The 27,617-nt window shown below is 39.7% G+C and overlaps 1 protein-coding gene and 2 pseudogenes across 6 annotated transcripts in view; 2 read left to right on the top strand and 1 right to left on the bottom strand.

Annotated features, from left to right (window-relative positions):
• The window catches only part of CCDC126 (coiled-coil domain containing 126), a 45,140-nt gene that overhangs the window by 2,755 nt on the left and 14,768 nt on the right, over positions 1–27,617 (top strand). For 3 of the 6 annotated variants that reach the window (XR_010140863.1, XM_002818155.5, XM_054559393.2), the window contains one exon: positions 11,861–12,243. Coding sequence is in view for 5 of the 6 variants with exons in the window: in XM_002818155.5 (XP_002818201.2) it covers positions 12,006–12,243 (238 nt within the window). In the remaining variant the exon portion in view is untranslated. Of the gene's footprint in view, positions 1–4,797; positions 4,992–11,860; positions 12,244–27,617 lie in introns of all 6 variants that reach the window. The other 3 variants (XM_054559391.2, XM_054559392.2, XM_009242950.3) reach the window with 2 other exon arrangements.
• Positions 12,250–26,366, top strand: LOC112134407 (rRNA-processing protein FCF1 homolog; annotated as a pseudogene).
• LOC129060547 (tigger transposable element-derived protein 1-like) lies at positions 13,537–16,351 on the bottom strand (annotated as a pseudogene).

Raw genomic sequence — 27,617 nt, 5'->3', positions numbered from 1 at the left:
TGACTTCCCCTTCAGCTCCTTCTGCCAACTGCCTGGTTTTCCCTGGGGTCTCTTTGTTTGAGGCCAGAGATGCTAGCCTAGTTGGCTTTGGAAGGGGAGGTGGGGTCATGTGGCACAAAACATGATTGGCCACGGCTGTGACAGGTGAAGCTCTGTGGTTAAAGTATCTAGTGCTGCATAGTGTGTGTCTATGTATATGTATATATATAGGTTTTTTTTTTTTTTGAGACAGAGTCTTGCGCTGTCGCCCAGGCTGGAGTGCAGTGGTGGTGGCTCACTGCAGCCTCTACCTGTTGGGTTCAAGCAATTCTTGTACCTCATGCCCGGCTAATTTTTGTAGTTTTAGTAGAGACAGGGTCTCACCATGTTGGCCAGGCTGGTTTTGAACTTCTGACCTCAAGTGATCTGCCTATGTCAGCTTTCCAAATGGTGGGATTATAGGTGTGAGCCCTGGAGCCCGGCCTGCATAGTTTATTTTATTGCATATTTTAGTTTAGTTAGTTTAGTTTGAGACAGCCTTGCTCTTTCACTCAGCTTGGAGTGCAGTGGTGCGATCTCTGCACACTGCATCCTCTACCTCCCAGGTTCAAGCGATTCTTGTACCTCAGCCACCCAAGTAACTGGGTTTACAGGCATGCACCACCATGCCTGGCTAATTTTTGTATTTTTAGTAGAGATGGGGTTTCACCATGTTGACCAGACTGGTCTTGAACGCCTGACCTCAAGTGATCCGCCCTTCAGCCTCTCAAGGTGCTGGGATCACAGACATGAGCCACCATGCCAGGCCATATTTTAGATTAAACTTTTACTGTAGCATAATGGTTAGTTTTCTTTTTGCCTTAACATTTTCTGTTTTTATCCCTGCCTCACTTTACCATTTTTCTTTATCTGTTTTTGTAATATTCAGTGCTATTGTCTTCTATTCCATCTCCCAAATGTGCCATCTAAAAATGATCTGATATCTTGACACTCATTATTTCCGTATCTTAGTTGGAATTTTAGTGTAGCTTCTTTCAAGGCAGTGCATTTTAAATCTTAGACCTTATTATGGAGCGAATGGGCTGTGTTCTGTGTTAATCCTGCCCCCCCGCCCCCCACCATATTAGCCTCAGGCAGTATTACGTAGAGAAAATATTTTAGGAATGCCCCTTTTTCCCTGAAATTACATTCCGGGGTCAAGTCTGTGGAGGACTTTTTTTGGGGTCGTTGTTGGAGAGAACTATTTGAACCTCTGAGCTGTGGTGAACATACTGTGTCTTTTTGTAGTAAATCTATGCCTCTGTAGCTGAAATTCCTTTGGAGACTAATAGGCAGTAGTTCTTGTAGTACCTTTGGCTGAGTGAAAGCTTCTCTGCCTGCTAGTTGCTGCTATTGCTGTTGATAGTTACTTTAGCTATAGTTATAATGGCACAAAATGTAGAGCACTGAATAGATGCAGAAATGAGATTTGAATGAGAGATTTTAAGGTAGTATTAGCCATCTATTTGTGTTTTTAATGTTGCTGTTGCTATGTTTGCATAAAATACAAGGAAGTACTTCATGACAGATGACAGGGAGTGTGAAATGCAGTATTTTTTAAACTTTTTTGTTACAATCCATAGTAAGAGATCTTTTTATAACAAGACTCCATAGATGGCTGGGTATGGTTGTATGCGCCTGCAGTCAGTCCTAGCTACTAGGGAGGTTGAGGTGGGAGAATCACGTGGGCCCAGGAGTTTGAGACTGGCCTGGGCAACATAGTTAGATCTCGTATCAATAATTAAAAAAAAAAAGAAAAGACTCCATACATGTATAACTGTGTGTGCATAGGCTGGGCTCGGTGGCTCATGCCTGTAATCCCAGCACTTTGGGAAGCTGAGGCAGGAAGATCGCCTGAGCTCAGGAGTTTGAGACCAGCCTGGGCAACATAGTGAGACCTTGTTGCTGCTAAAAATAAAATTTGTCAAGTGTAGTGGCACACACCTGTAGTCCCAGCTGCTTAGGAGGCTGAGGCAGGGGCAAGGGTGGAGGACCTCTTCAGTCTGGGAGATCAAGGCTCAGTGAGCTATGGCCACTGCATTCTAGCCTGGGCAACAGAGCCAGACCTTATCTCAAACAGCAACAACTGTGTATGCATGCATGTGTCTGTATATGTAAAAATAAACTGGAAATTTAACAAAACAAAATTGGTAGTGTGTACAGTCTACTCTGATGGTTTCTATTTTATCTTGTGTTTTGAAAATTGCTCATTGCAAACTGTTGATTTTTTCCCTGCTTTTGAAAAACAGTAGAGTCCTGCGCTGAAAGTTTGGATGCCTAACGTTTCTCTGTATGTTTGACTTTGAGTAGTCATTAATTCTCTTTGTGCTTCATTTTTCTTATCTTTATAATGAAGGTGTTCTAGTTTAAATATTTGCTGATTCTTTGTTTGATTTAATTAATTAATTAAATTTTGAGATAGAGTCTCACTCTGTCACCCATAGCTCATTGAAACCTGGCACTCCTGGGCTTGTGTAGTAGTCCTCCTGCCTCACCCTCCAGAGTAGCTGGGACTACAGGTGCACACCACCATGCCCGGCTAATTTTTAATTTTTTTTTTGTAGTGACTGTGTCTTGCAGTGTTGCCCAGGATGGTCTTGTACTTCTGGCTTCAAGAAGTCCTCCCACCTCAACCTTGTAAAGTGCTGGGATTACAAGTGTGAACCACCATGCCCAGCCTGTTTTACTTTTCTCTGGAAATAGTGTTGGACTAAAGACAAGCACATATCTTTATGTCTCTGGCTAGGGAGAAACCACTGAAAAATGGCTTAAATATTTGGTTGTTTACATATACATAGTGTGCTGTTTGGCAAGTAGCATAATAGAGCTTGGAATAGCACTTTTCTCCAAAGATCTTGTAAAGTGGAGTGGACATGTTAATGCCTGTAATAAATATAAAAATTTAGAAAAAAAATTTATCCATGTTTTTCTACTTTTGTGTTTCTTAACAGGGAATATTTTGGAGTTTGAAAAATTATATTTAAAATGTTTAATACAAGTTTTAAGTAAATACACTGACAGATTGCTACCTAGACCTTATTTCATACCTGGTCTTGCCACTGCCCCTTTCAGATTAGGGAACACCAATAAGAATATATTTTTGTTTGTAAACACCACCATATCAGATCATTACTATTCCTGTATATTACCAAACAGTGGAACTGCCATTTTCATAAGACAGGGGAACACAAAGCTTTCTTTGCTTGTGGGTTTCCTTCTGTTCACTTTGTATGATTTCTCCAGACCAGGCCATTTCATGCTGTGCTTTGGGAGCCTTCTCATTCTCATTTGTTTGTATTGAGGAAAATAGGAATAAGAAATTTGTTGCCTGCTCCCGAGATTCTGGTAAAAGAAGAATTCTAAAGGTTTTGTTGGAAGGAAATTGGAACCAGACTTCGTACTTCCTCCTCTTTCTCAAATCAGATATTACCCCCTCATTATTCCTTGACCTCACACCTCAGGTAGATGTTCCAAGACACATCACTGTTTTTTTTTCTTCATAGCAGTTTATCACAAGCTGAGATAACTTCATTTGTTTGCTTGTTTGTTTTCCCATTCCTATTAAAATAGTATCCAGAAAAACAGGAATCCTGTCTTTTATATCTTGCTTTACCTTTCACATCTCTGGTTCCTGGCACATGGTAGGTACTTTGCTATTATGAATGAATTAGTGAACAAATGAATGAGTAAACCAAGTTCTTTCATGCCTTAAATGGAACTGCATGTAGTAAAAGTTGTGTTTGAGCCTGGGCCTTTATGTACTGCCCCCCACCCTCCACCTCCAGTTCTTTTTTCTGGAAGTGTGTTATCACTGTGTTTACTGATCATGGTGAAGGTCTCTACCTTTAGAAGACTTTGTATTTATCTTTGTTTTACTTCATATGTTTTTATCTTCTAGTTTTTTGCCTGTATAAAAACTAACATATAAGACTTCCGAAATCCTTCTTGTAGCAACTTTATAACACTTTGATTTATGTGAATACAGTTTATTTGAAACTTTAAGAGCCAGCTTAATAATTTAGTGAATAGTTCAAATTAGGCATCTTCAGGATCATTGTCCTAAACTGCCACTACTATTTTCTGGTTACATTCTTTTAAAGCAAAAAAGAACAAAACTTCATTTAATACAGTTTATTCCGTATTTACAAACACAATCTTTCTAGGGGAAGTAAGGAAGGTAGTGTGGTGTAGGGAGAACCCTAGACAGTGAGTCAGGACCTGTATTCTGGACCAGTAGGACTTCTGCCATTAACTGGTTGTTTCATTTTTAGGCAAGACACTTAACATCTCTGGGCTTCAGTTTCTTTATCCGAAATGCGAGGGAAATGGATTAGGTTTCTTCTCAGGTTCTTCCAGTCTAGAAAAGGATAATTGAAGATACTTTACCCCCAAATTTCTATCCTCTGTTCCTCTACCCCAAAACTCATTGCAGGGAGGTCACATTGCTGCGTGGGAGAAGGTGGGGTTAGGTTCAGGGATGTGTTTTAAAGTAAACATAAGGCATTTCTCAGTGACGGCTGATTGTTCACTAGGCTCTGTGGGGGATGTGGCAGCAGTGTAAGGCTTATTGTTCTTGCCCATAAGGGACCTGGGACTTAATCAGGGAGACATGGCTTACACACATGCTTGGATGTGTGATATATAAAATTAATTGGTATGAAGTAACATGCTGTGGGAGTTAGAAGAAGATCAGTGTGGGGTAGAATAAGGTAAGGAGATTTTGAAATCATTCTATCCGAGGTAAGATGTAAACAGGTATTTTACCTCGTCTCCTTTCAGAGTACTGGGAAGATGAACTGTTCTCATCAGCAACATGCTGTTATGTCATCTTTTAGGACTAGGTAATGCTCCAGTGATTTAATACCAATGACATTTTCATGTTGTCCACAAATTCTGAGTAGAAACCTTTTCAAGCCCGTAGCCTCTCTGAGAGCTGACTGTTATTAACTGAATGAGAGGATGTCAGGAAACAGGTAAGACACATGCTGGGTAAATAAAATTATCATATAAATGTAAGATATAATTATTACTATTGTATGAAGCAGAGAAGACTGGCTGGATTGGAGGAGATATTTTTGTGACTAATGAGAAATAAACTTGGGCTTTGGAGACTGGGTTGTGGAGGCCCATGAGAGCTAATCAGGAGTTTTATTTGAGTCTGTTAAGACATTTCCTATATTACCTAATGTTACTCAGATTACCAAGAATTAGTAGCATTGTTGCATAAATGCCTGACACTAATAATAAAGATTAATATTTATTGAGTAGTATGTCAGTTATTCTTTACCAGTATTAAATAGGTATTGTTGTCCCCATTATGTAAGCGAGGATATCAGGCCTTAGGGAGATAAAATAACTTTTACAAGGTTTTAAAGATATACTATAATTTCATATAGAAAATGATAGGGCCGGGTGCGGTGGCTCACGCCTGTAATCCCAGCACTTTGGGAGGCCGAGGCGGGCAGATCACAAGGTCAGGAGATCAAGACCATCCTGGCTAACATGGTGAAACCCCATCTCTACTAAAAAAATACAAAAAATTAGCCGGGTGTGGTGGCAGGCGCCTGTAGTCCCAGCTACTTGGGACGCTGAGGCAGGAGAATGGTGTGAACCCGGGAGGTGGAGCTTGTAGTGAGCTGAGATCGAGCCACTGCACTCCAGCCTGGGCGACAGAGTGAGACTTCATTTCAAAAAAAAAAAAAAAAAAGAAGAAAATGATAGAGAGTACCTTGTGGCTAGAGTGGGATAGGAATGGGAGTGCAACATTTTGAAAACATTTTGAAGCGATGACATTTGAACTAAGTACTAAAGGATGAAAAGGAACAGGTTGTAGGGAAAGTACTCCAAGCTAGGGAATAGCAATTGTATAGACCCTGAGGTCAGAAAGAATTTAATGTGTTTTCCCTAGCATGGGTATAGCACAGTGAGCAAGAGGGAAGTGGTATGAGATTAGGACAAGGAGAAATGGGTATAAGTCAGATTATGTAGGGCTTGTGGATTGCATGTTGTAAAGGTTGGTACTGAGTTTGCATGTTAGATTCTAAGTGCAGTGTGAAACTGTTGAAAGGTTTTTAAGCAGGAGAATGTGATATGCTTGTGTGTGTGTGTGGTAAAAAATACATAATTGAAAATTTATCATTTTAACATTTAAGTGTACAGTTCAGTGACATTAAGTACATTCACATCATTGTGCAACAATCACTACCATCCATCATCCATCTCCAGAACTTCTTCATCATCCCCATCTGAAACTCTGTACTCATTAAATCATAACTTTCCATTCTCTTCTTCCATGTGGTAGCATGTATCAGAACATCTTACTTCTTTAGGGCTGAATAATATTCCATTGTATGTAGATACCACATTTTATTTATCTGTTTATCTATTGATGGACACTTTGGCTGTTATGAATAATGCTGCAATGAACACTGGCATACACACATCCCTTTGGGTTCCTGCTTTCATTTCTTTTGTGTATATATCCAGAAGTTCAATTACAGATTGTATGATAATCCTATGTTTAAGTTTTTGAGGAAATGCCATACTGTCTTCCCCAGCAGCCACACCATTTTATATGCCCACCAGCAGAGCAGAAGAGTTTCAGTTTGTTCATATCCTTGCCAACACTTGTTTCTGTTTTTTTTTGTTTTTGTTTTTGTTTTGTGATAACTATCCTAATGGGTGTGAAGTGGTATTTCATAGTGGTTTTATTTATTTATTTATTTATTTATTTATTTATTTATGTTTTTGAGACCGAGTCTTGCTCTGTCACCCAGGCTGGAGTGCAGTGGCGTGATCTCTGCTCACTGCAAGCTCCGCCTCCTGGGTTCACGCCATTCTCCTGCCTCAGCCTCCCAAGTAGCTGGGACTACAGGTGCCCGCCACCACACCCGGCTAATTTTTTGTATTTTTAGTAGAGACGGGGTTTCATCATGTTAGCCAGGATGGTCTCGATCTCCTGACCTCGTGATCTGCTCGGCCTCCCAAAGTACTGGGATTACAGGTGTGAGCCACCGCGCCTGGCCTCATAGTGGTTTTAATTTACATTGCCCTATGATTAATGAGGTTGAGCATTTTTTAATTGGCAAAATGTCTTCAAATTATGAGTTTTGTTTTTGAAAGAATATTTGACTACTCTGAGAAGAATGGATTGAAGTAGGGTGGGAGAGGAGTCTGACAAACCGCTTGACAAGCAGCTAAAGGAATCCGCTTAGAGGTGGTGATAGTTGGCTCACACTCTGTTGCCCTTCTTCAGGTCTAGTACTTTACTGATACTTCATTTTAAGTGTGTCCCCTCTCCTTAGTTATTCTACTTCTGTGCCATATAGACTAATTACTTTTGTGACTTCTGCAGTTGGTTGAGAACTTTCTCCTGGGAATCTTAAAAATATTCGAGAGTTTATCTTAGGCCAAAATAACAATGATGATGATTATTTTATTTTTTGCCTTTAAAACTCCAGGCCAGGCACAGTGGCTCACACCTGCCATCCCTTTGGAAAGGCTGAGGCAGGAGGATCACGTGAGGCTGGGAGTTCGAGACCAGACTGGGCAATGTAATGAGACCCCTCTAAAAAAAAAAATACAAAAATTAGCTAGGCCTGGTGGTGTGCACTTGTAGTTCCAGGCTATTCAGAAAGCTAAGGTGGGAGGATTGCTTGAGCCTGGAAGGCCAAGGCTGCAGTGAGCTGAGATCGTGCTACTGTACTGCAAGCCTGGGCAACACAGCGAGACCCTGTCTCAAAAGCAAAAAACAAAAAACAACTCTCTAGTTGTTAATTTGGTGAATTTCAAATTTTGTTTTTTTTTTAAGTGATTAATAGAAAATTAATATAGTGGCCTAGAAATTAAGATTTAAAAGTTTTTAGATTGTAGACTGTTTTGATGGAAGAAGTACTCCAATAAGAACTATGCCAGATGGTAGCCATAAGCCCTTGGCCTCAATGTTGGCCTATCAGGTTTCTGGTTAGTGACTCTGTCCTTATCTAAGTGGCCTTCTGGGGGCTGGATCAGTACTTGAAACATAAAGAAAAATTGGGGAGGTTCAAAGTGCAAGTTCCTCTGTTATTTGCAGCTTTGAACATTGTACAGAAAGAAGAGACATTGAATCTTTCCTTTTTTTTCTTTCCTAAGGATGGAGGCTAATAATCATTTTCCTTTCTAATCACTAAATTAAAAGTACATAAGTAAATTACCTTCAGTTGCTAAAGAAGTCAAAACTTCTTATCTTTTTTTATTTTTCTTATGTGAAATCACAGACATAGTTCTCTGAGAATAGAACAGTGAGTGTATTCATATTGGCCCTGGAGAATAAAGTAATACCAGTGGAAATTGTTTCGTCTTCACTTTACTTCTACTTTTGCCTTATAAATATAGGGCCTAGCCTACCCTGGGGGTAATGACTCAGGTTCCAGCAGAGGTCACCTATTTTCAATCCCCTTCACCCCTTCCCCTTCAAGGTCATCATGGTGTCATCTGAAGAATGACAAGGTTCATACATTTGGAAAGGAGAGCTTTATTTCTTATAAAGGGTTGCAGCCTGCAGGGTGGTCATTCTGACAGGCTGGGAAGCATAGCCTCCGGCCAGGAGCCAGCAACAGACACTTGGAGAGAGGGACAAAGGGAACAGGAATTTATGCTGAGCAGGGTGGCCGAATATACATATTTAATAAGTTTAAGGTGTCATGAATATTTATGAAAGGAGAAACATGTGCATGCACAATTGAGCTTCATACTCATTCCTAGGTCCTGCATATAAAAAACTTGTGGCGTTAGCATGATTCCAGGATGGAGTTTTCAGCCCTCTGATGTCAAAAGGTAAAGCAGAGGACATGAAAACCCTTACTGTGCATCCTCTGTAGACTGGCCAGAACTACTTGTGGCTGGTGGTCTCTTCTCAGGAAGAAATGCTTGTAGGTTGTTTTGTTGGAACTGCAGAATGGAGAGGCAGCAGTCAGGCAGTTGGTTGAGATCAGTGGTGGAGTCTTTTGAAAGGCCTGCTTTCTGTTTAGCCCAAGCTTGTTCAGCCTGCAACCCATGGGCCGCATGGGAGGCTTTGAATGCAGCCCAACACAAATTCATAAACTTTCTTAAAACACTATGATTTATTTTTATTTTTTTTATTTTTTATTTTTTTAGCTCATCAGCTGTCGTTAGTGTTAGTATATTTTATGTGTGGTCAGAACAATTCTTCTTCCAGTGTGGCCCAGGGACGCCAAGAGATTGGACACCCCTAAGTTAGCCCTTAGAGAATAATGCCTAATGGCATGATGATAATGGCAGTTATCAAGGGAGGGAAGTATAATGAGGTGTATCTGACCGCCCATCCTGTTATAACTGCCTAATGGCGGTTCTAATGGGTTCCCCTTGCCTGATGCCTAGACAGAACCGATTTATCAAGATGGGAATTGCAATAGAGAAAGAGTTTAATTCATGCAGAGCCAGCTGTATGGGAGACCAGAATTCTATTATTACTCAAACCCATGTTACTGAAAACTCAGGGATTGGGGTTTTTAAGGATAATTTGGTAGGTAGGGGGCCAGAAAGTGGGGAGTGCTGATTGGTCAGGTTGGAGGCAAAATAATAGAATCATGACTCTTCAAAGCTGTCCTCTTGCACCGAGTCACTTCCTAGGTGGGAGCCACAAGACCAGATGAGCCAGTTCATTGATCTGGATGGTGTCAGCTGATCCATCTAGTTCAGGGTCTGCAGAATATCTCAAGCATTGATCTTCAGTTTGACAATAGTGGTATTACCTCCAGGAACAATTTGGGGAGGTTCAGAATTTTGCAGCCTCCAGCTGTGTGACTTCTAAACCTTAATTTCTAATTTTTTTTTTTTTGGGATAGAGTTTCACTCTTGTTGCCCAGGCTGGAGTGCAATGATGCAATCTCAGCTCACTGCAACTTCTGCCTCCTGGGTTCAAGCAATTCTCCTGCCTTAGCCTCCCTAGTAGCTGGGATTAATTACAAGCATGCGCCACCACGTCTGGCTAATTTTATATTTTTAGTAGAGACAGGCTTTCACCATTTTGGTGAACTCCTGACCTCAGGTGGTCTCGAACTCCTGACCTCAGGTGATCTACCCACCTCAGCCTCCCAAAGTGCTGGGATTACAGGTGTGAGCCACCATGCCCGGCCAATTTCTAATTTTGTAGCTAATTTATTACTCCTGCAAAGGTAGTCTAGTCCCCTGACAGGGAAGAGGTTTGTTTTGGGAAAGGTAAACTAAAAACTAAGTTAAACTCTAAGCTAAGTTCCTGCCAGTGCTGTGGCTTACGCCTCCAATCCCAGCAGTTTGGGAGGCTGAGGCAGGTGGATAGCTTGAGCTCAGGAGTTTGAGACTAGCCTGGCAACATGACAAAAGCCCTTCTCTACAAAAAAAATTAGCCAGGTGTGGTGGCGCATGCCTGTGGTCCCAGCTACTTGGGAGGCTGAGGCCAGAGGATAGCTTGAGCCTGGGAGGTGGAGGCTGCAGTGAGCTGAGATTGCACCACTGTACTCCAGCCTGAGTGACAGAGCGAGACCCTGTCTTAAAAAATAAATAAATAAATAAATTTTTTAAAAAGTTCTTAAGGATTATTTTCAGTAAGCTGTGAAATATCTTTGTGAAATGCACTGTTCTGACTCGAGATACATTTCTATCTAAAGAATTTTGCTCCATTTGATGTAGTCAAAGAGTTTTTTTACTGGACACTTTGGTGATTCACACCTTTTTTACTCTCCTGGTTTTTCTAGATTCTGTGATTAACACCTTTCTGTGTTTTAAAAACTTGAAGTATAACCTTTTAATTTTTTCTTAAGTTACATAAATGCATACCTTTCTCATTTAAAATTTGGAATTGTAAATTTGGAAATATAGAAAAATGTTCCGACCTGTTTGTTTGTTTATTTGTTTGTTTTTGAGACAAGGTCTTGCTCTGTCACCCAGGCTGGAGTACAGTGGAATGATCATGGCTCACTGTACCCTTGACCTCTCAGGCTCAAGCAGTCCTGCCACCCCACCTTCCTGGGTAGCTGGGACTACAGGCGCATGCCATCATGCCTGGCTAATTTTTAGAATTTTTGTATAGAGATGAGGTCTTCCTATGTTGATCAGACTGGTCTCAAACTCCTGGGCTCTAGGGATACTCCCACCTTTGCCTCCCAAAGTGTTGGGCTTACAAGTGTAAGCCACTGCCCCTGGTCTCTAAGTGTTTTAGTACTTGCCATTAAATGATCATCATTCTTTATGTCTAGCATATTTTTGTATGATATAAACTTAGAAATTATAACTTATTTTTTATCTTAGATTGCATCTTGGATTGGATGCTTCCTAAGGTTACCGTATGCCCATTAGTAATAATTTCTGGTGACATTTTCAAATGTTGGCACACTCTGTTTATATTGTGGGAATTCTTTTTAGACAGGCATTTTGATTTTCCGATCCTTTTTCTTTCCTTCTTCCTAACTTTCATTTTGATGTTTTTTCTTTTTTTTTTGAGGAAGAATAGCTTTTAGGCATTTAGGTTGGTGACATGTATTTGAATAGACTGAGATCTCCTATATATCTCATTATAATGTCCGTGGTTTTAGTTACAAATGAGAAACCATTTGAAGAGTTTTATGACCATGGTTGCATTTTTTTCAGTTATTTTCAAGGAATTGACATTTGTTTCTAGTTTAAACTTTGAAAAGATACGTAAGTGAGACTGATAAAAGACTAGAAAGCTTACTTAGTGGTGGAGAAAGTTGTCAAATACCTGATAGAGTTCCAAATAAAAATCATAGAATATTTTCTTTATAGTCGTCTGTTCTGTTACTGATACAGATTAAGACTAATACCATTTTTCTTCTTAATTTTACAGAGTTAATAGAGTGGATACAACCTTGCTGAAGATGAAGAATATACAATATTGAGGAGATTTTTTTCTTTTTTCTTTCAAGTCTTGATTAGTGGCTTGCCTCAAGTTACCACTTTTCAGTCAAGTCTGTTTGTTTGCTTCTTCAGAAATGTTTTTTACAATCTCAAGAAAAAATATGTCCCAGAAATTGAGTTTACTGTTGCTTGTATTTGGACTCATTTGGGGATTGATGTTATTGCACTATACTTTTCAACAACCAAGACATCAAAGCAGTGTCAAGTTACGTGAGCAAATACTAGACTTAAGCAAAAGATATGTTAAAGCTCTAGCAGAGGAAAATAAGAACACAGTGGATGTCGAGAATGGTGCTTCTATGGCAGGATATGGTAAGATAACCGTAGCATATTTCTAGTCTCCTCCAATCCCCATTTAAAGATGGTTGTGGAAATTGAAGTTATTACTTCATGCATAGGTCTTTGCAAAGTAATTTTTTCTTGACTTTTTATTATGAAAATTTCAAATGTACTGAAAAATAGAGATACTATGATAAATACGTACATATTCATCATCCAGACTTAACAGTTATTAACATTTGGCAACATTTGTTTTATCTAATTGTTGAAGAATATTTAAATTATAGAAATTATGACATTTCGCTGCTAGATATATATCGCTGAAAAAAATGTATCTTGGAGGCCAGGTGTGATGGCTCACGTCTGTAATCCCAGCACTTTGGGAGGCCGAGGCGGACGGATCACGAGGTCAGGAAATTGAGATCATCCTGGCTAACATGGTGAAACCCCGTCTCTACTGAAAATACAAAAACAAATTAGCCAGGCGTGGTGGCACGTGCTTGTAGTCCCAGCTACTCGGGAGGTTGAGGCAGGAGAATCATTTGAACCTGGGAAGCAGAGGTTGCAGTGAGCTGAGATCGCGCCACTGTACTCCATCCTGGGTGGCAGAGGAAGACTTCGTCAAAAAAAAAAAACCAAAAAACCAAAAATGTATCTTGGGCTGGTGTTGATGGCTCACACCTGTAATCTCAGTACTTTGGGGGGCCAAGGTGGGAAGATTGCTGGAGCCCAGGAGTTTGAGACTACCCTAGTAGCCTAGGCAACATAGTGAGACCGCTACTAAAAATACAAACAAAAAATCAGCTGGGCGTGGTGGCAGGTGCCTGTAATCCCAGCTACTCGGGAGACTGAGGCAGGATGAGGCAGGAGAATCACTTGAACCCGGGAGACGGAGGTTGCAGTGAGCCGAGATCGTGCCACTGAATTCTAGCTTGGGTGACAGAGTGAGACTCCATCTCAAAAAAAAAAAAAAAAAAAGAAAAAAAACATTAGCCAGGCATGGTGATACACACCTGTAGTCTTAGCTAGTCGGGAGGCTGAGGTGGGAAGATGGCTTGAGCCCAAGAGGTCAAGGATACAGTGAGCCATGTTTGCACCACTGTACTCTAGCCTAGGCAAGAGAGTGAGACCTCATCTCTTAAAAAAAAGGTCTTAAAAAATGACCTTCTTGGACATAATACAATACCATTATCACACCTAGTTTATATTTAAATTTTCCTGATTATCCCAATATAAGCCATCAATTGTATAGCATTTATTATTTCCTAAGAAGCAGGATTTGCCTATATATCTCCAGTATTGTTTATTGCTGTTCTCCCTTTCACATTACTGGGTCCTGTTGTGTTTTAAGTTTCTTATCATGACATGTTCTTTCTTTCCTTTAAGACTTAAAAAGGAGACAGAACAGATAGTATGGTTTTGTCTGGAACAATGTATATACATGAATGTGTGGACATTTTCTCTATTTCAGTTTTGTTTGTTTAATTAAAAGTTATGGCTGGGCACAGTGGCTCACATCTGTAACCCCAGCATTTTGGGAGGCTGAGGTAGGTGGATTGCTTGAGTCCAGGAGTTTGAGACCAGCCTGGGCAACATGGTGAAACCATTTCTCTACAGAAAATACAAAAGTTAGCAGGGCATGGTGGCATGCACTTGTAGTTCCAGCTACTTGGGAGGTTCAGGTGGGACAACTGCTTGAGCCTGGGAGGTTGAGGCTGCAGAAAGGTGTGATCACACGCCACTGCACTTAAGCCTGGGTGACAGAGTGAGACCCTGTCTCAAAAAAAAAAGTGATACATGCATATATTTAAATAATCTAAGTGTGTTATGATTCCTGTAATGAAAAAGGGCAGTTTTTTCCACTCCCAAAAGTCCTCAAATTTCCTGTTCTTTAGAGCCACCCATTTTAAATTCTTTCATCTCATTTTTTTTGGTGATTATTTCTGTATCTAAATAATATGCTCTGTGAGCTACTTTCCGATTTTTCAGTTATAGGTGTTATCTGTTAACTTCTCATTATGCAAGGTGAGAGTTTAGCTTTCTTTCTCACCTAAAAATGCATTCCATCCACCCCCCAGGCTGTTGTCACATCTATATCCTTCTTATCCTTTCATTTTCCCTTCATAATTTTGTTTAGAATAATATTCAGTATTTATACTATTATGACCATGTTGATGGTATTCACTATTGAGCCATGTAAAGGCATACCTCAGAGATACTGTGGATTCTGTTCCAAACCACACAATAAAGTGAATGTCACAATAAGCAAGTCACACAGATCTTTTGGTTTCCCAGTGCATATAAAAGTTAAGTTTACACTATACTGTAATCTCTTAAGTGTGCAGTAGCATTATGTCTTAAGAAAACAATGTACATACCTTAATTGAAAATACTTTATTGCTAAAATATGCCAAAAATCATCTGAGCCTTTAGCAAGTCATAATCCTTTTGCTGGTGGAGGATCTTGCCTTGATGTCAAAGGTTGCTGACTGATCAGGGTGGTGGTTGCTGAAGGTTGGGGTGGCTGTGGCAATTTCATAAAATGAGACAATAATGAAGTTTGCCACATTGATGGACTCTTCTTTTCATGAAAGATTTTTTTTGTAGCATGGATTATTTGATAGGATTTTACCTACGGTAGAAGTTCTTTCAAAATTGGAGTCAATCCACACAAATCCTACTGCTGCCTTGTCAATAAAGTTTACATAATATTCTAAATCCTTTGTTGTCATTTCAACAGTGTCCACAGCATCTTCACCAGTAGATTCCATCTCAAAAAACTACTTTCTTTGCTCTTCCATAAGAGCAGCTCCTCATCTGTTCAAGTCTTATCATGAGATTGCAGCAATTCAGTCTCATTTTCAGGCTCTACTTCTAATTCTGCAGTTACTTCCTTCACTGAAGTCTTGAACCCCTCAAAGTCATCCATGACGGTTGGAATCACCTTCTAATTCGTTCATTCGTTCTTGTAAATGTTGACATTTTTACCTCCTTTCATGAATCATGAATATTATTAATGGCATCTAGAATAGTGAATCCTTTCCAGAAGGCTTTCAGTTTACTTTGTCTAGACCCATCAGCTCTGGCCTTTTGGAATGTATTTCTTAAATAGTAAGACTTAAAAGTCCAAATGACTCCTTTATCGATGAGCAGGAGAATGGATGTTGTGTTAGCAACCATGAAAACATTAATCTCCTTGTACATCTTCAGAGGTGTTGGGTGACTGGGCACATTGTCAAGGAGCAGTAATATTTTGAAAGGAATCGTTTTTTCTGAACAGTGGGTCTCAACAGTAGGTCTTAGTGGGCTTAAAATGTTCAGTAACTCATTCTGTAAACATACGTTGTCACCCAGGCCTTCTTGTTCAATTTATAGAGCACAGGCAGAATAGATTTAGCATAATTCATAAGGGCTCTAGGATTTTCAGCATGATAAATGAGCACTGGTTTCAAGTTTAAGTCACCAGATGCATTACCCCCTAAGAAGAAAGTCAGCCTGTCGTTTGAAGCTTTGAAGTCAGGCATTGACTTCTCCTCACTAGCTATGAAAATCCTAGATGGCATCTTCTTCCTAGAGAAGAATGTTTTGTTTACACTGAAAATTTGTTACTTAGTGCAGCCACCTTCATCAATGATCTTAGCTAGGTCTTCTAGATGACTTGCTTCAGGTTCTCCATTAGCACTTGTTGCTTCACCTTGCACTTGAATCTTATGGAAATGGCTTTTTTCCTTAAACCTCAAAAGCAACCTCTGCTAGCTTCCAACTCTTCTTCTGCAGGTTCCTAACCTCTCTTAGCCTTCATAGAATTGAAGAGAGTTAGGGTCTTGCTCTGGTTTAGGCTTTGGCTTAAGAGAATGTTGTGGCTGGTTTGATGTTTTATCCAGACCACTCAAACTTTCTTCATTTCAGCAGTGAAGCTGTTTTTCTTTCTTATTGTTCATATGTTCCCTGGAGTAGCACTTTTAATTCTCTTGAAGAACTTTTCCTTTACAGTCACAACTTGGCTGTTTGGCACAAGGCCTAGCTTTCAGCCTATCTCAGCTTTCAACATGCCTTCCTCACTAAATTTAATCATTTCTGGCTTTTAGTTTAAAGTGAGAGAAAAGGGACTCTTCCTTACACTTGAACACTTAGAAGCCATTGTAGGGTTATTAATTGGCTTAATTTCAATATTGTTATGTCTAAGGGAATAGGGAGGCCTGAAGAGAGGGAGAGAGACAGAGGAAAGGCCAGTCGATGCAGCAGTCAGAACACATGTAACATTTATGAATTAAGTCTGCTGTCTTATATAGATACAATTCAAGGTGTCCCAAAGCAGTTCCAATGGTAACATCAGCAATTGCTGATCAGCTCACCATGGCAGATACAAGAATAATGAAAAAGTCTGAAATACGAGAATTACCAAAATGTGACAGAGACACAAAGTGAGAAGATACTGTTAGAAAGATGGCATCAATAGACTTGCTGCATGCAGAGTTGCTGCAAATATTCAATTGTAAAAACACAATATCTGTAAAGTGAAGTGCAATAAAACAATGTATTCCTCTATTACATTATGGTTACTTTCCTATAAACTTTTTCACCCTAGAGTTTAATAAGTATCGATTTTTGCTTCTTTGCCTACTTTTCTACTGCATCCGCCTACAGTTGTTTAAATATTCTCCTAGCATATTCAGACACATTAGGTATTTTAGCACTTTCTTTATATTGAAGAAATCTTTCCTGATGCCTTCCAATCAGCTCTGGCCTGGACTGTTTGCTCTCTAGGATTGCAGCAGTGAATTGTTTTAAGATCACAATTTGTCATCATCTTGTAGATTTCTTTTACTCCTCTATTATATTTGATCTCCTATTTTCTAGAATTTTTAAGCTTCCTCTTTATTGGTTATCCCCTGATTTTAAGGGAACAGATCTTCTGGTAGGTTCCTGAGAAAGATGCAGATAGGTAAAAGTTTTGAGTTCTTGTATATCTTGAAAAGATCTTTTTCCCCTCAACCCTCATGCTTCATGGTAAGTTTGGCTGGGTATAGAAATAATTTTCCTTGAGATGGAAATAATTTTCCTTGAGAGTTTAAAGGCTCTGCTCTGTTCTGTTTTACTCCTCATCCCGCTAGGTTCCAGTGTTCTTTTTGAGAAGCTGATGCTCTTTTTTATCCTTTTTATGTGACTTAATTTTTGGAAGCTTGTAAGGTCTGTGTCCCACACCATTCTAAAATTTCTCAATGATGTGACTGGGTATGGATACATGTGTTGGGCCCTCAGTGGGACATCCTGCAATTTATGTCATTCAATTCTGGGATATTTTCTTAATTTATTAATTTGATTTCTATGTTTTTCATTCACTCTTTCTGGCATTCTGTTACTCAGCATTTGGGCTCTCTGGACTGTTGTCCTCCAGTTTTTGCTTATTTATTTTCCATTTCTGTCTTTTTACTTCATTTTTTGAGACGATTTCCTTAGCTTAATTTCCAGATCTTGATGGAGTTTTTAATCTCATCTAATATTTTTAATTTCTAAGAGCTATCTTTTGGGCTGGGCGTGGTGGCTCACCCCTGTAATCTTAGCACTTTGGGAGGCTGGGCAAGTGGATCACTTGAGGTTAGGAGTTCGAGACCAGCCTGGCCAACATGGTGAAACCCCATCTCTACTAAAAATAAGAAAATTAGCTGGACGTGGTGGCACACACCTGTAATCCTAGCTACTCGGGAGGCTGAGGCAGGAGAATCACTTGAATCCAGGAGACGGAGGTTGCAGTGAGCCAAGATTGCACCACTGCACTCTAATCTGGGGAACAGAGTGAGACGCTGTCTCCAAAAAAAAAAAAAAAAAAAAAAAGAAAAGAAAAAAAAAGCTGTCTTTTGTTACATATCTGAGGTTATCAATGGTTGCTTTTTTGAAGTGTTTTTATGTTTCTTCCAAATACATCTGGTGATCCTTATTCTTCTTCTGTATTTGAGAAATGAGGCACTAAAAGGTTGATGGCAAATGCTGAGCTTTTGTGTGGTATTCACTATAGGATGATCTGGCTGGGACATTTCTTTGGGTATATCCTTAATATTTACAATGACTTCTCATACCAACTACCTGCAGTTAGGCCTGCAGTAAGGGCACAGTGCTCCACAAGACTGCCCTCACTTCAGACACCAGCCACTAGTTAGGGTATTCCCAGGCCACTTTCACTTCTGATCAAGTGGCTACAAATTTGTGGGTTATTACCTCCTCATGTTTGACAATTCACTAGATGATTGACCCATAAAACTCACTGAAAAGTACTATGCATCACTTTTGATATAAATACTTTATTTTCAATCTGTAATTCATTGAATTTGTGGATGCAGAACCCACAGATACAGAGATCTAACTAAGGGACATGAAAATCCATGGATTTTGGTATCCATGGTGGGTCCTAGAACCAATTCCCTACAGATACAGAGAGCCAAGTATACTTACTATTACAGTTTTAGTATAGAAGAAGGATAGATGCTAGAGCCAGCCAAAGGGAGATACGCATAGGACAAGGTCTGGGAGGGTACGAGATGCAGTTTCTGTTATGCTCTCTTCATAGAACCAGGACAATTACCCTCCTGGCATATCCAACACACATCAATGTGTGATAATATGCAGAATATTGCCAACTAGGGAAGCTCACCTGAACTTCAATGTACAGTTGTATTGGGGTCTCATTATGTAGGCATGATTGAATCATTGCCCACGTGGTTGAACTTAATCTCCACCCCTCCTCCCCTCACTGGAAGTCAGCTGAAAATCCCCAACTCTCTAATCACATGGTTGTCCTTTCTGACATGGCCGGCTCCCCAACCCCCGATTCTGGGTCTTCCCATTAGCACAAAATATCTAGGGCCCCACTCTGAGTTGCCTCCTTAAGGTAAACTAACAGATGTGGTCCCAGGGGCCTACCATGACTATTAAAGACATTCGTCACTCAGGAAATTCCAGGCACTTAGTGGCTACCTCCCAAGAACTGGAGACAAAGATCAGCTAAATTTTTTTTTTTTTTTTTTTTTTTTTAATTTGAGACAGAGTCTTGTTCTGTTGCTCAGGCTAGAGTGCAGTGGTATAATCTTGGCTCACTGCAACATCCACCTCCTGGGTTCAAGTGACTCTCCTGCCTCAGCCTGCCGAGAACCTGGGACTACAGGCATGCACCACTGCGCCCAGCTAATTTTTATGTTTTTTAGTAGAGATGAGGTTTCAGCATGTTCAAGGCCAGGTTGGCCTTGAACTCCTGACCTCATGTGATCCACCTGCCTCCACCTCCCAGAGTGTTGGGATTACAAGGGGTGGGCCACCGCGCTTGGCCTAAATTTTTTATTACACAGTATCAATGTATTTTATTCCTTTGAGATGATCTCTAATATCAGTATATTTAGGTCTCTCCTGTTGAGCTGGTCAGATACCCTGGAGAAGCACTTCCTGTCTGTTGCTGGAGAGTATAGACCTTTAAGTTTTCTGGGATCTGAGTGAGAGAAAAAGGCTGGGCAAGGAAGAGTGATCTCAGCACTCACTACTTTCATTTACTCTTCCAGTTTCCAGTGTAAACCCAGGCCCTCAACTGCTCTATCCCCTTAAGAAAATACATCTCAGATCTTCTGCAGTGGGGGAGGTTTTGGAGTGGTGCACAGAATTTAAGGATGAAATTGCTTCATAGAAAATAGCTAATGCATGCTGGGCTTAATACCTACCTAGGTGATGGGTTGACAGGTGCAGCAAATCACCATGGCGCATGTTTACCTATGTAACAAACCTGCATATCTGAAGAAACAGGAGTGTGGCGTGACCATGGGGAAGCAAAAGAAAACAAGGAAGTATGCAACCATGAAGCACATGCTTAAACTCAGAGATCAGAGGCTTAAAGAAAAGGACAGATTAAAACCTACAAAGAAAGAAAAGGATCCCAGCGCGTTAAAGGAAAGAGAAGTTCCCCAACACCCTTCCTGCTTATTTTTCCAATGTAATGCACAGCTTGGCCCACCTTACTACATCCTTGTTGATACCAACTATATTTATTTTTTCTTTTTTTTAAAAAATATATATTTTTATTATACTCTAAGTTCTAGGGTACACGTGCACAAGGTGCAGGTTTGTTACATATGTATGCATGTACCATGTTGGTGTGCTGCACCCATTAACTTGTCATTTACATTAGGTATATCTCCTAATGCTATCCCTCCCCCCTCCCCCCACCCCACAACAGGCCCTGGTGTGTGATGTTCCCCTTCTTGTGTCCAAGTGTTCTCATTGTTCAGTTCTCACCTATGAGTGAGAACATGCGGTGTTTGGTTTTCTGTCCTTGTGATAGTTTGCTGAGAATGGTGATTTCCAGCTTCATCCATGTCCCTACAAAGGACATGAACTCATCCTTTTTTATGACTGCATAGTATTCCATGGTGTATATGTGCCACATTTTCTTAATCCCGTCTATCATTGTTGGACATTTGGGTTGGTTCCAAGGCTTTGCTGTTGTGAATAGTGCTGCAATAAACATACGTGTGCATGCGTCTTTATAGCAGCATGATTTATAATCCTTTGGGTATATACCCAGTAATGGGATGGTTGGGTCAAATGGTATTTCTAGTTCTAGATCCCTGAGGAATCGCCACACTGTCTTCCACAATGGTTGAACTAGTTTACAGCCCCACCAGCAGTGTAAAAGTGTTCCTATTTCTCCACATCCTCTTCAGCACCTGTTGTTTCCTGACTTTTTAATGATTGCCATTCTAACTGGTGTGAGATGGTATCTCATTGTGGTTTTGATTTGCATTTCTCTGATGGCCAGTGATGATGAGCATTTTTTCATGTGTCTTTTGGCTGCATAAATGTCTTCTTTTGAGAAGTGTCTGTTCATATCCTTCGCCCACTTGTTGATGGGGTTTTTTTTTGTAAATTTGTTTGAGTTCTTTGTGGATTCTGGATATTAGCCCTTTGTCAGATGAGTAGGTTGCAAAAATTTTCTCCCATTCTGTAGGTTGCCTGTTCACTCTGATGGTAGTTTCTTTTGCTGTGCAGAAGCTCTTTAGTTTAATTAGATCCCATTTGTCAATTCTGGCTTTTGTTGCCATTGCTTTTGGTGTTTTAGACATGAAGTCCTTGCCCATGCCTATGTCCTGAATGGTAATGCCTAGGTTTTCTTCTAGGGTTTTTATGGTTTTAGGTCTAACATTTAAGTCTTTAATCCATCTTGAATTAATTTTTGTGTAAGGTGTAAGGAAGGGATCCAGTTTCAGCTTTCTACATATGGCTAGCCAGTTTTCCCAGCACCATTTGTTAAATAGGGAATCCTTTCCCCATTGCTTGTTTTTGTCAGGTTTGTCAAAGATCAGATAGTTGTAGATGTGTGGTATTATTTCTGAGGGCTCTGTTCTGTTCCATTGGTCTGTATATCTGTTTTGGTACCAGTACCATGCTGTTTTGGTTACTGTAGCCTTGTAGTATAGTTTGAAGTCAGGTAGCATGATGCCTCCAGCTTTGTTCTTTTGGCTTAGGATTGACTTGGCGATGCGGGCTCTTTTTTGGTTCCATATGAACTTTAAAGTAGTTTTTTCCAATTCTGTGAAGAAAGTCATTGGTAGCTTGATGGGGATGGCATTGAATCTATAAATTACCTTGGGCAGTATGGCCATTTTCACAATATTGATTCTTCCTATCCATGAGCATGGAATGTTCTTCCATTTGTTTGTATCCTCCTTTATTTCATTGAGCAGTGGTTTGTAGTTCTCCTTGAAGAGGTCCTTCACATCCTTTGTAAGTTGGATTCCTAGGTATTTTATTCTCTTTGTAGCAATTGTGAATGGGAGTTCACTCATGATTTGGCTCTGTTTGTATGTTATTGGTGTATAAGAATGCTTGTGATTTTTGCACATTGATTTTGTACCCTGAGACTTTGCTGAAGTTGCTTATCAGCTTAAGGAGATTTTGGGCTGAGATGATGGGGTTTTCTAGATGTACAATCATGTCATCTGCAAACAGGAACAATTGGACTTCCTCTTTTCCTAATTGAATATCCTTTATTTCTTTCTCCTGCCTGATTGCCCTGGCCAGAACTTACAACACTATGTTGAATAGGAGTAGTGAGAGAGGTCATCCCTGTCTTGTGCCAGTTTTCAAAGGCAATGCTTCCAGTTTTTGCCCATTCAGTATGATATTGGCTGTGGGTTTGTCATAAATAGCTCTTATTATTTTGAGATACGTTCCATCAGTACCTAGTTTATTGAGAGTTTTTAGCATGAAGGGCTGTTGAATTTTGTCAAGGGCCTTTTCTGCATCTATCGATATAATCGTGTGGTTTTTGTCTTTGGTTCTGTTTATATGCTGGTTTATGTTTATTGATTTGTGTATGTTGAACCAGCCTTGCATCCCAAGGATGAAGCCCACTTGATCAAGGTGGACAAGCTTTTTGATGTGCTGCTGGATTCGGTTTGCCAGTGTTTTATTGAGGATTTTTGCATGGTTGTTCGTCAGGGATATTGGTCTAAAATTCTCTTTTTTGGTTGTGTCTCTGCCTGGCTTTGGTATCAGGATGATGCTGGCCTCATAAAATGAATTAGGGAGGATTCCCTCTTTTTCTATTGATTGGAATAGTTTCAGAAGGAATGGTACCAGTTCCTCCTTGTACCTCTGGTAGAATTCGGCTGTGAATCCATCTGGTCCTGGACTTTTTTTGGTTGGTAAGCTATTAATTATTGCCTCAATTTCAGAGCCTGTTATTGGTCTATTCAGAGATTCAGCTTCTTCCTGGTTTAGTCTTGGGGAGGTGTATGTGTCAAGGGATTTATCCATTTCTTCTAGATTTTCTAGTTCATTTGTGTAGAGGTGTTTATAGTATTCTCTGATGGTAGTTTGTATTTCTGTGGGATCGGTGGTGATCTCCCCTTTATCATTTTTTATTGCGTCTATTTGATTCTTCTCTGATACCAACTTTATCAACTTTTCCTTAAAAGCGAAACTGGATTTAGTGCAGTCAACGATGGACTGTCTTTATGCCAGGTGTATCCCTTGTATAACTGATTGTGTAATGGCTGAAATTGAGAAATTGGGGCAGAAGTATTGAGTGGCTCTAAGGATGGCCAGGGATCCAAGGTTTTGTACCGTGTAACACAAAGAAACCTATGCAGATGACTGCTTAGTACAGAGAGTAACTCAGCAAAATGTTACATTGTGGCCACAGTTGACCCTTAAGATTCCTGGAGTTCCTATCATGTACATTTCTAACCATAGATACAACATTGAATGGTTGCTAGATGATTATGGAGCCCCTCCATTCTAAATCTTACAAGACACAGTTCCTCTGCCTTTTTGCAACCAGTGTTCTCTTGTTGCGAGTTCATTACACATGCAATAGCATGAATTATTATTCTGTTGACCTATTTGCTCTGCTATGAGCTGAGGATGGTTAAATATGCTCACTCTTTTTTTTTTTTTTTTTTTTTTTGAGATGAAGTTGTGCTCTTGTTGCCCAGGCTGGAGTGCAATGGCACAATCTCAGCTCACTGCAGCCTCTGCCTCCTGGGTTCAGGCGGTTCTCCTGCCTCAGCCTCCCAAGTGGCCAAGTGGCTTGGATTGCAGGCTCACGCCACTATGCCCAGCTGATTTTTTTTTTTTTTTTGGTATTTTTAGTAGAGACAAAAACTTTTGTATTTTTAGTACAGAAAAATATGCCTCGGCCTCCCAAGGTGCTGGGATTGCAGGCATGAGCCACTCTGCCTGGCCTGCTCACTTTTTGATGCTGTTTTGAAATTGATATTTTGTCTCATAAAAATTTTAGACCAGGCATGATGGCTCATGCCTGTGGTACAGCACTTTGAGAGGCCAAGGTGGGTGGATCACCTGAGGTCAGGAGTTTGAGACCAGCCACGACAACATGGCGAAACCCCATCTCTACTAAGAATACAAAGAAAGTTGGCCGGGTGTGGCGTTGCTTGCCTGTAGTCCCTGCTGCTGTGGAGGCTGAGTCAGGAGAGTCACTTGAACCCAGAAGGCAGAGGTTTTGGTGGGCCGAAGTTGTGCCACTGCATTCCAGCCTGGGTGACAGAGTGAGACTGTCTCAAAAAAAATAAATAAAATTTAATGATGGTCAAAGGGTACAAAATCTCAGACAGGAAGAATATGTTTTATATTTTATTGAGTTCTGTTGTACAGTGTGGTGCATATACTTAATAATGGGGTATTATATATTTCAGAATTGATGTTCTCATCACAGAAATATATTTGAAATATTGGATATGTTAACTAGCTTGATTTAATTATTCCATATTGTATCCACAGTTTATAACATCACTTCATAACCCATAAATTTATACAATTATAAATTGTCAATTTACAATAAAAAATTTTTGTGGCATCTTTTTAGGAATAAAAAACCCCTGCACATCCTGCACATATATCCCAGAACTTTGCACCTAGTCCTTCTAGGTTTTTAGTCCTTTCTTTACCTCTGTTTTCAATAGTACATGGTGTAAAATTTCTGGGACCTTTCGGGGTAGGATTCTGTGGAGAAAACAGGATTGCTTCTTGGCTTTTCTTACTTCTCATTAAAGATTTAGCTTTCTCAGGTCTGCTAAGTCAGTTACCATTCAGCCCTGGAGTTTTGTTACTATGGTCTCCTTTCTTATTTGTTATCTTTAGGCTTGTGGATTTGTGCTTAAAAACAAAAAGAGGAAAACAGTTTACTGTTTTTGTGGGTACCTAGAATAAGCTTAGGCTAAATGCCTGTGTTCACTTTACCATCTTTACCTGGGAATGCCTTGGACACATATTTTTCCTTCTTCCCTTATGTTGATTTTCCTGAAATAATGACGGTTAGTCTGGTCTCAAACTCTTGGCCTCATGTCGTCCTTCCACCTCGGCCTCTCAAAGTGCTGGGATTACAGGCATGAGCCACCCTGGCCAGCCAGATATTATAGAAATAGATAACATAAATAAGCAAAAGTAGAGCAGAGGTAATTTCAGTTAATTTGGTATATATCAGCATTTAGCTATATATTTTCTTAAAGTGCTATGTCATAACTATTTTCAGTTTTATGGGTTGTATATGGTGTCTGTTATTATAAATGAACATGCCTATTTCCTAATAAAACTTTATTTTCAAAGATAGGTGGTCATTCAGCTGTAGTTTTCCAACCTGTGGTCCATATGCACACATATTCCAACACATTGCTTTATTTTGAACAAAAATGGCATTGTACTGTACATGTTGGTTTTGCAACTTATTTATTTTCACTAAATTACTGTAAATATACTTCCATTTTATACACATAGGTCTATTTTATCCTTTTCAATGACAATATTATTTCATTTTATTTTAATTTTTGAGACAGGATCTCACGGTCTTGCCCAGACAGGAGTGTAGTGGTGTGATCATAGCTCAGTATAACCTCAAATTCGTGGGCTCAGGTGATCCGCCCACCTTAACCACCCAAGTAGCTGAGACTGCAGGTGTGCGCCACCCTGCCGGGCTAATTTTTTGTTGTTGTTGTTGAGTCAGGGTCTCACTGTGTTGCCCAGCATATTCTCAAACTTCTGGAATCAAGCGATCCTCCTACCTTGGCTTCCCAAAGTGCTGGGATTACAGATGTGAGCTACTATGCCTGGCCTATTATCTCATTTTATAAATGTCTTTCGTTTACTTCTCTAATGATGAATAATTTGGTGCTGACCTTTTTTTGTGTGTTTTATTTAGTGCTGTGGTGTATTTGTGTGTATGAAATATATGTGTGTGTATATGTATTTCATATTTGTGTGAATGTTTAAGAATAGATTACCTAATTGTGGAATTTTGGGGTCAAGGATGTGCACACGTTAAATTTAATAGACGTTTGTCAGATTGCCCTCCAGAATGTTCTACCAATTTACATTCTTACTATACCACTTTCCCATCAGTGGGAAGGTGACCATTTAAAAGTGGGAAGGTGACCATTTATATGCAGACTTTGAACAATTCTATTTAATTTTAAATGGCATTTAGTTGTTTGCTTTTGGATTTATTTGCTTTCAGGGAAGGTTAAAAGATTTTTTAAAATGTTTTTTGGCTGTTTGTATTTCTTGTACATATGAGAATGTGAATTATTTGAATCACTTGACAATTTTTCTGCTGGGAAATTTGTTTTTTTCTTATTTGACTGATTTTTTTTTTTTTTTTGAGGCGGATTCTTGCTCTGTCACCCAGGCTGGAGTGCAATGGCGCTATCTCGGCTCACTGCAAGCTCCGCCTCCCAGGTTCGTGCCATTCTCCTGCCTCAGCCTCCTGAGTAGCTGGGACTACAGGCACCCACCACCACGCCCAGCTAATTTTTTTTGTATTTTTAATAGAGACGGGGTTTCACCGTGTTAGCCAGGATGGTCTGGATCTCCTGACCTCGTGATCCACCCGCCTCAGCCTCCCAAAGTGCTGGGATTACAGGCGTGAGCCACCGCGACTGGCCTTGACTGATTCTTTATAAAGATGCTAATGCTGTCATGTGTTACAGAGGTTTTTCTTTTGATTTTCAGTTGCCTAATAACTGGGTATGCTGTTTTTAAATTTTTTATAGTAAAATATATTTTTTATGATTTACTTTTGTGCTGAAAATTTTTTTCTCCATAACTGATATTCTAATGTATTATGCTTTTAGTTGTTTTTTGTTTGTTTTACATTTATAGTTGTAATACAGTTGGGACTTCTGGTGTAAGCAGTAAGATGCAGCTTCTTTTCTCCAGATGAGTTAGCCAGTTATTCTAGTTTCATTATTTGAATTTCTTCCTTGGCTCCATTAATTTGAAATAGGAGTACAAATTATAGTAAGCTTAGAATTCTACAATAACTTAAACCTTTAGCCATCTATAGAAACCGTTTATCCATAGCCTTTCATTACTATACAAATAAGTTAGTCAGTCAAAAGTATTTATTGGATGGACCTCTTTTGAGCTGTTTATCCTATTTTTTCCAGTTGGTAAAATAAACATAAGCTAATAATTTTTTTTAATGGAAATAAAAAAATACTTATTTTAGGTTTGGGGGTACATGTGAAGATTTGTTATATAGATAAACACGTGTCATGGGGGTTCATTGTACGTATTATTACATCTTCCAGGTACTGAGCCTGGTACCCAATAGTTATCTTTTCTGCTCCTCTCCCTCCTTCCACCCTCCCCACTCAAGTAGACCCAGTGTCTGTTGTTTCCTTCTTTGTGTTCATAAGTTCTTATCATTTAGCTCCCACTTAGAAGTGAGAACATGCAGTATTTGGTTTTCTGTTTCTGCATTAGCTATTATTTTTTAAAAATGCTAGTCTATAATAAATTATTACTGTTTTGAAGGCTATGGAGAGATTAATTCAACTTTATAATGACCTGTACATTTTGAACAGTTAACGTGTGCTTTCTCTTTAATCTATAATCATTTCCATCCGCCT

Source organism: Pongo abelii, chromosome 6 (genome assembly GCF_028885655.2).
Source record: "Pongo abelii isolate AG06213 chromosome 6, NHGRI_mPonAbe1-v2.0_pri, whole genome shotgun sequence".
NCBI classification, from domain to species: Eukaryota; Metazoa; Chordata; class Mammalia; order Primates; family Hominidae; genus Pongo; species Pongo abelii.
Note: the sequence above shows the minus strand (reverse complement) of the source record. Positions and strands in the feature narration are given on the sequence as shown.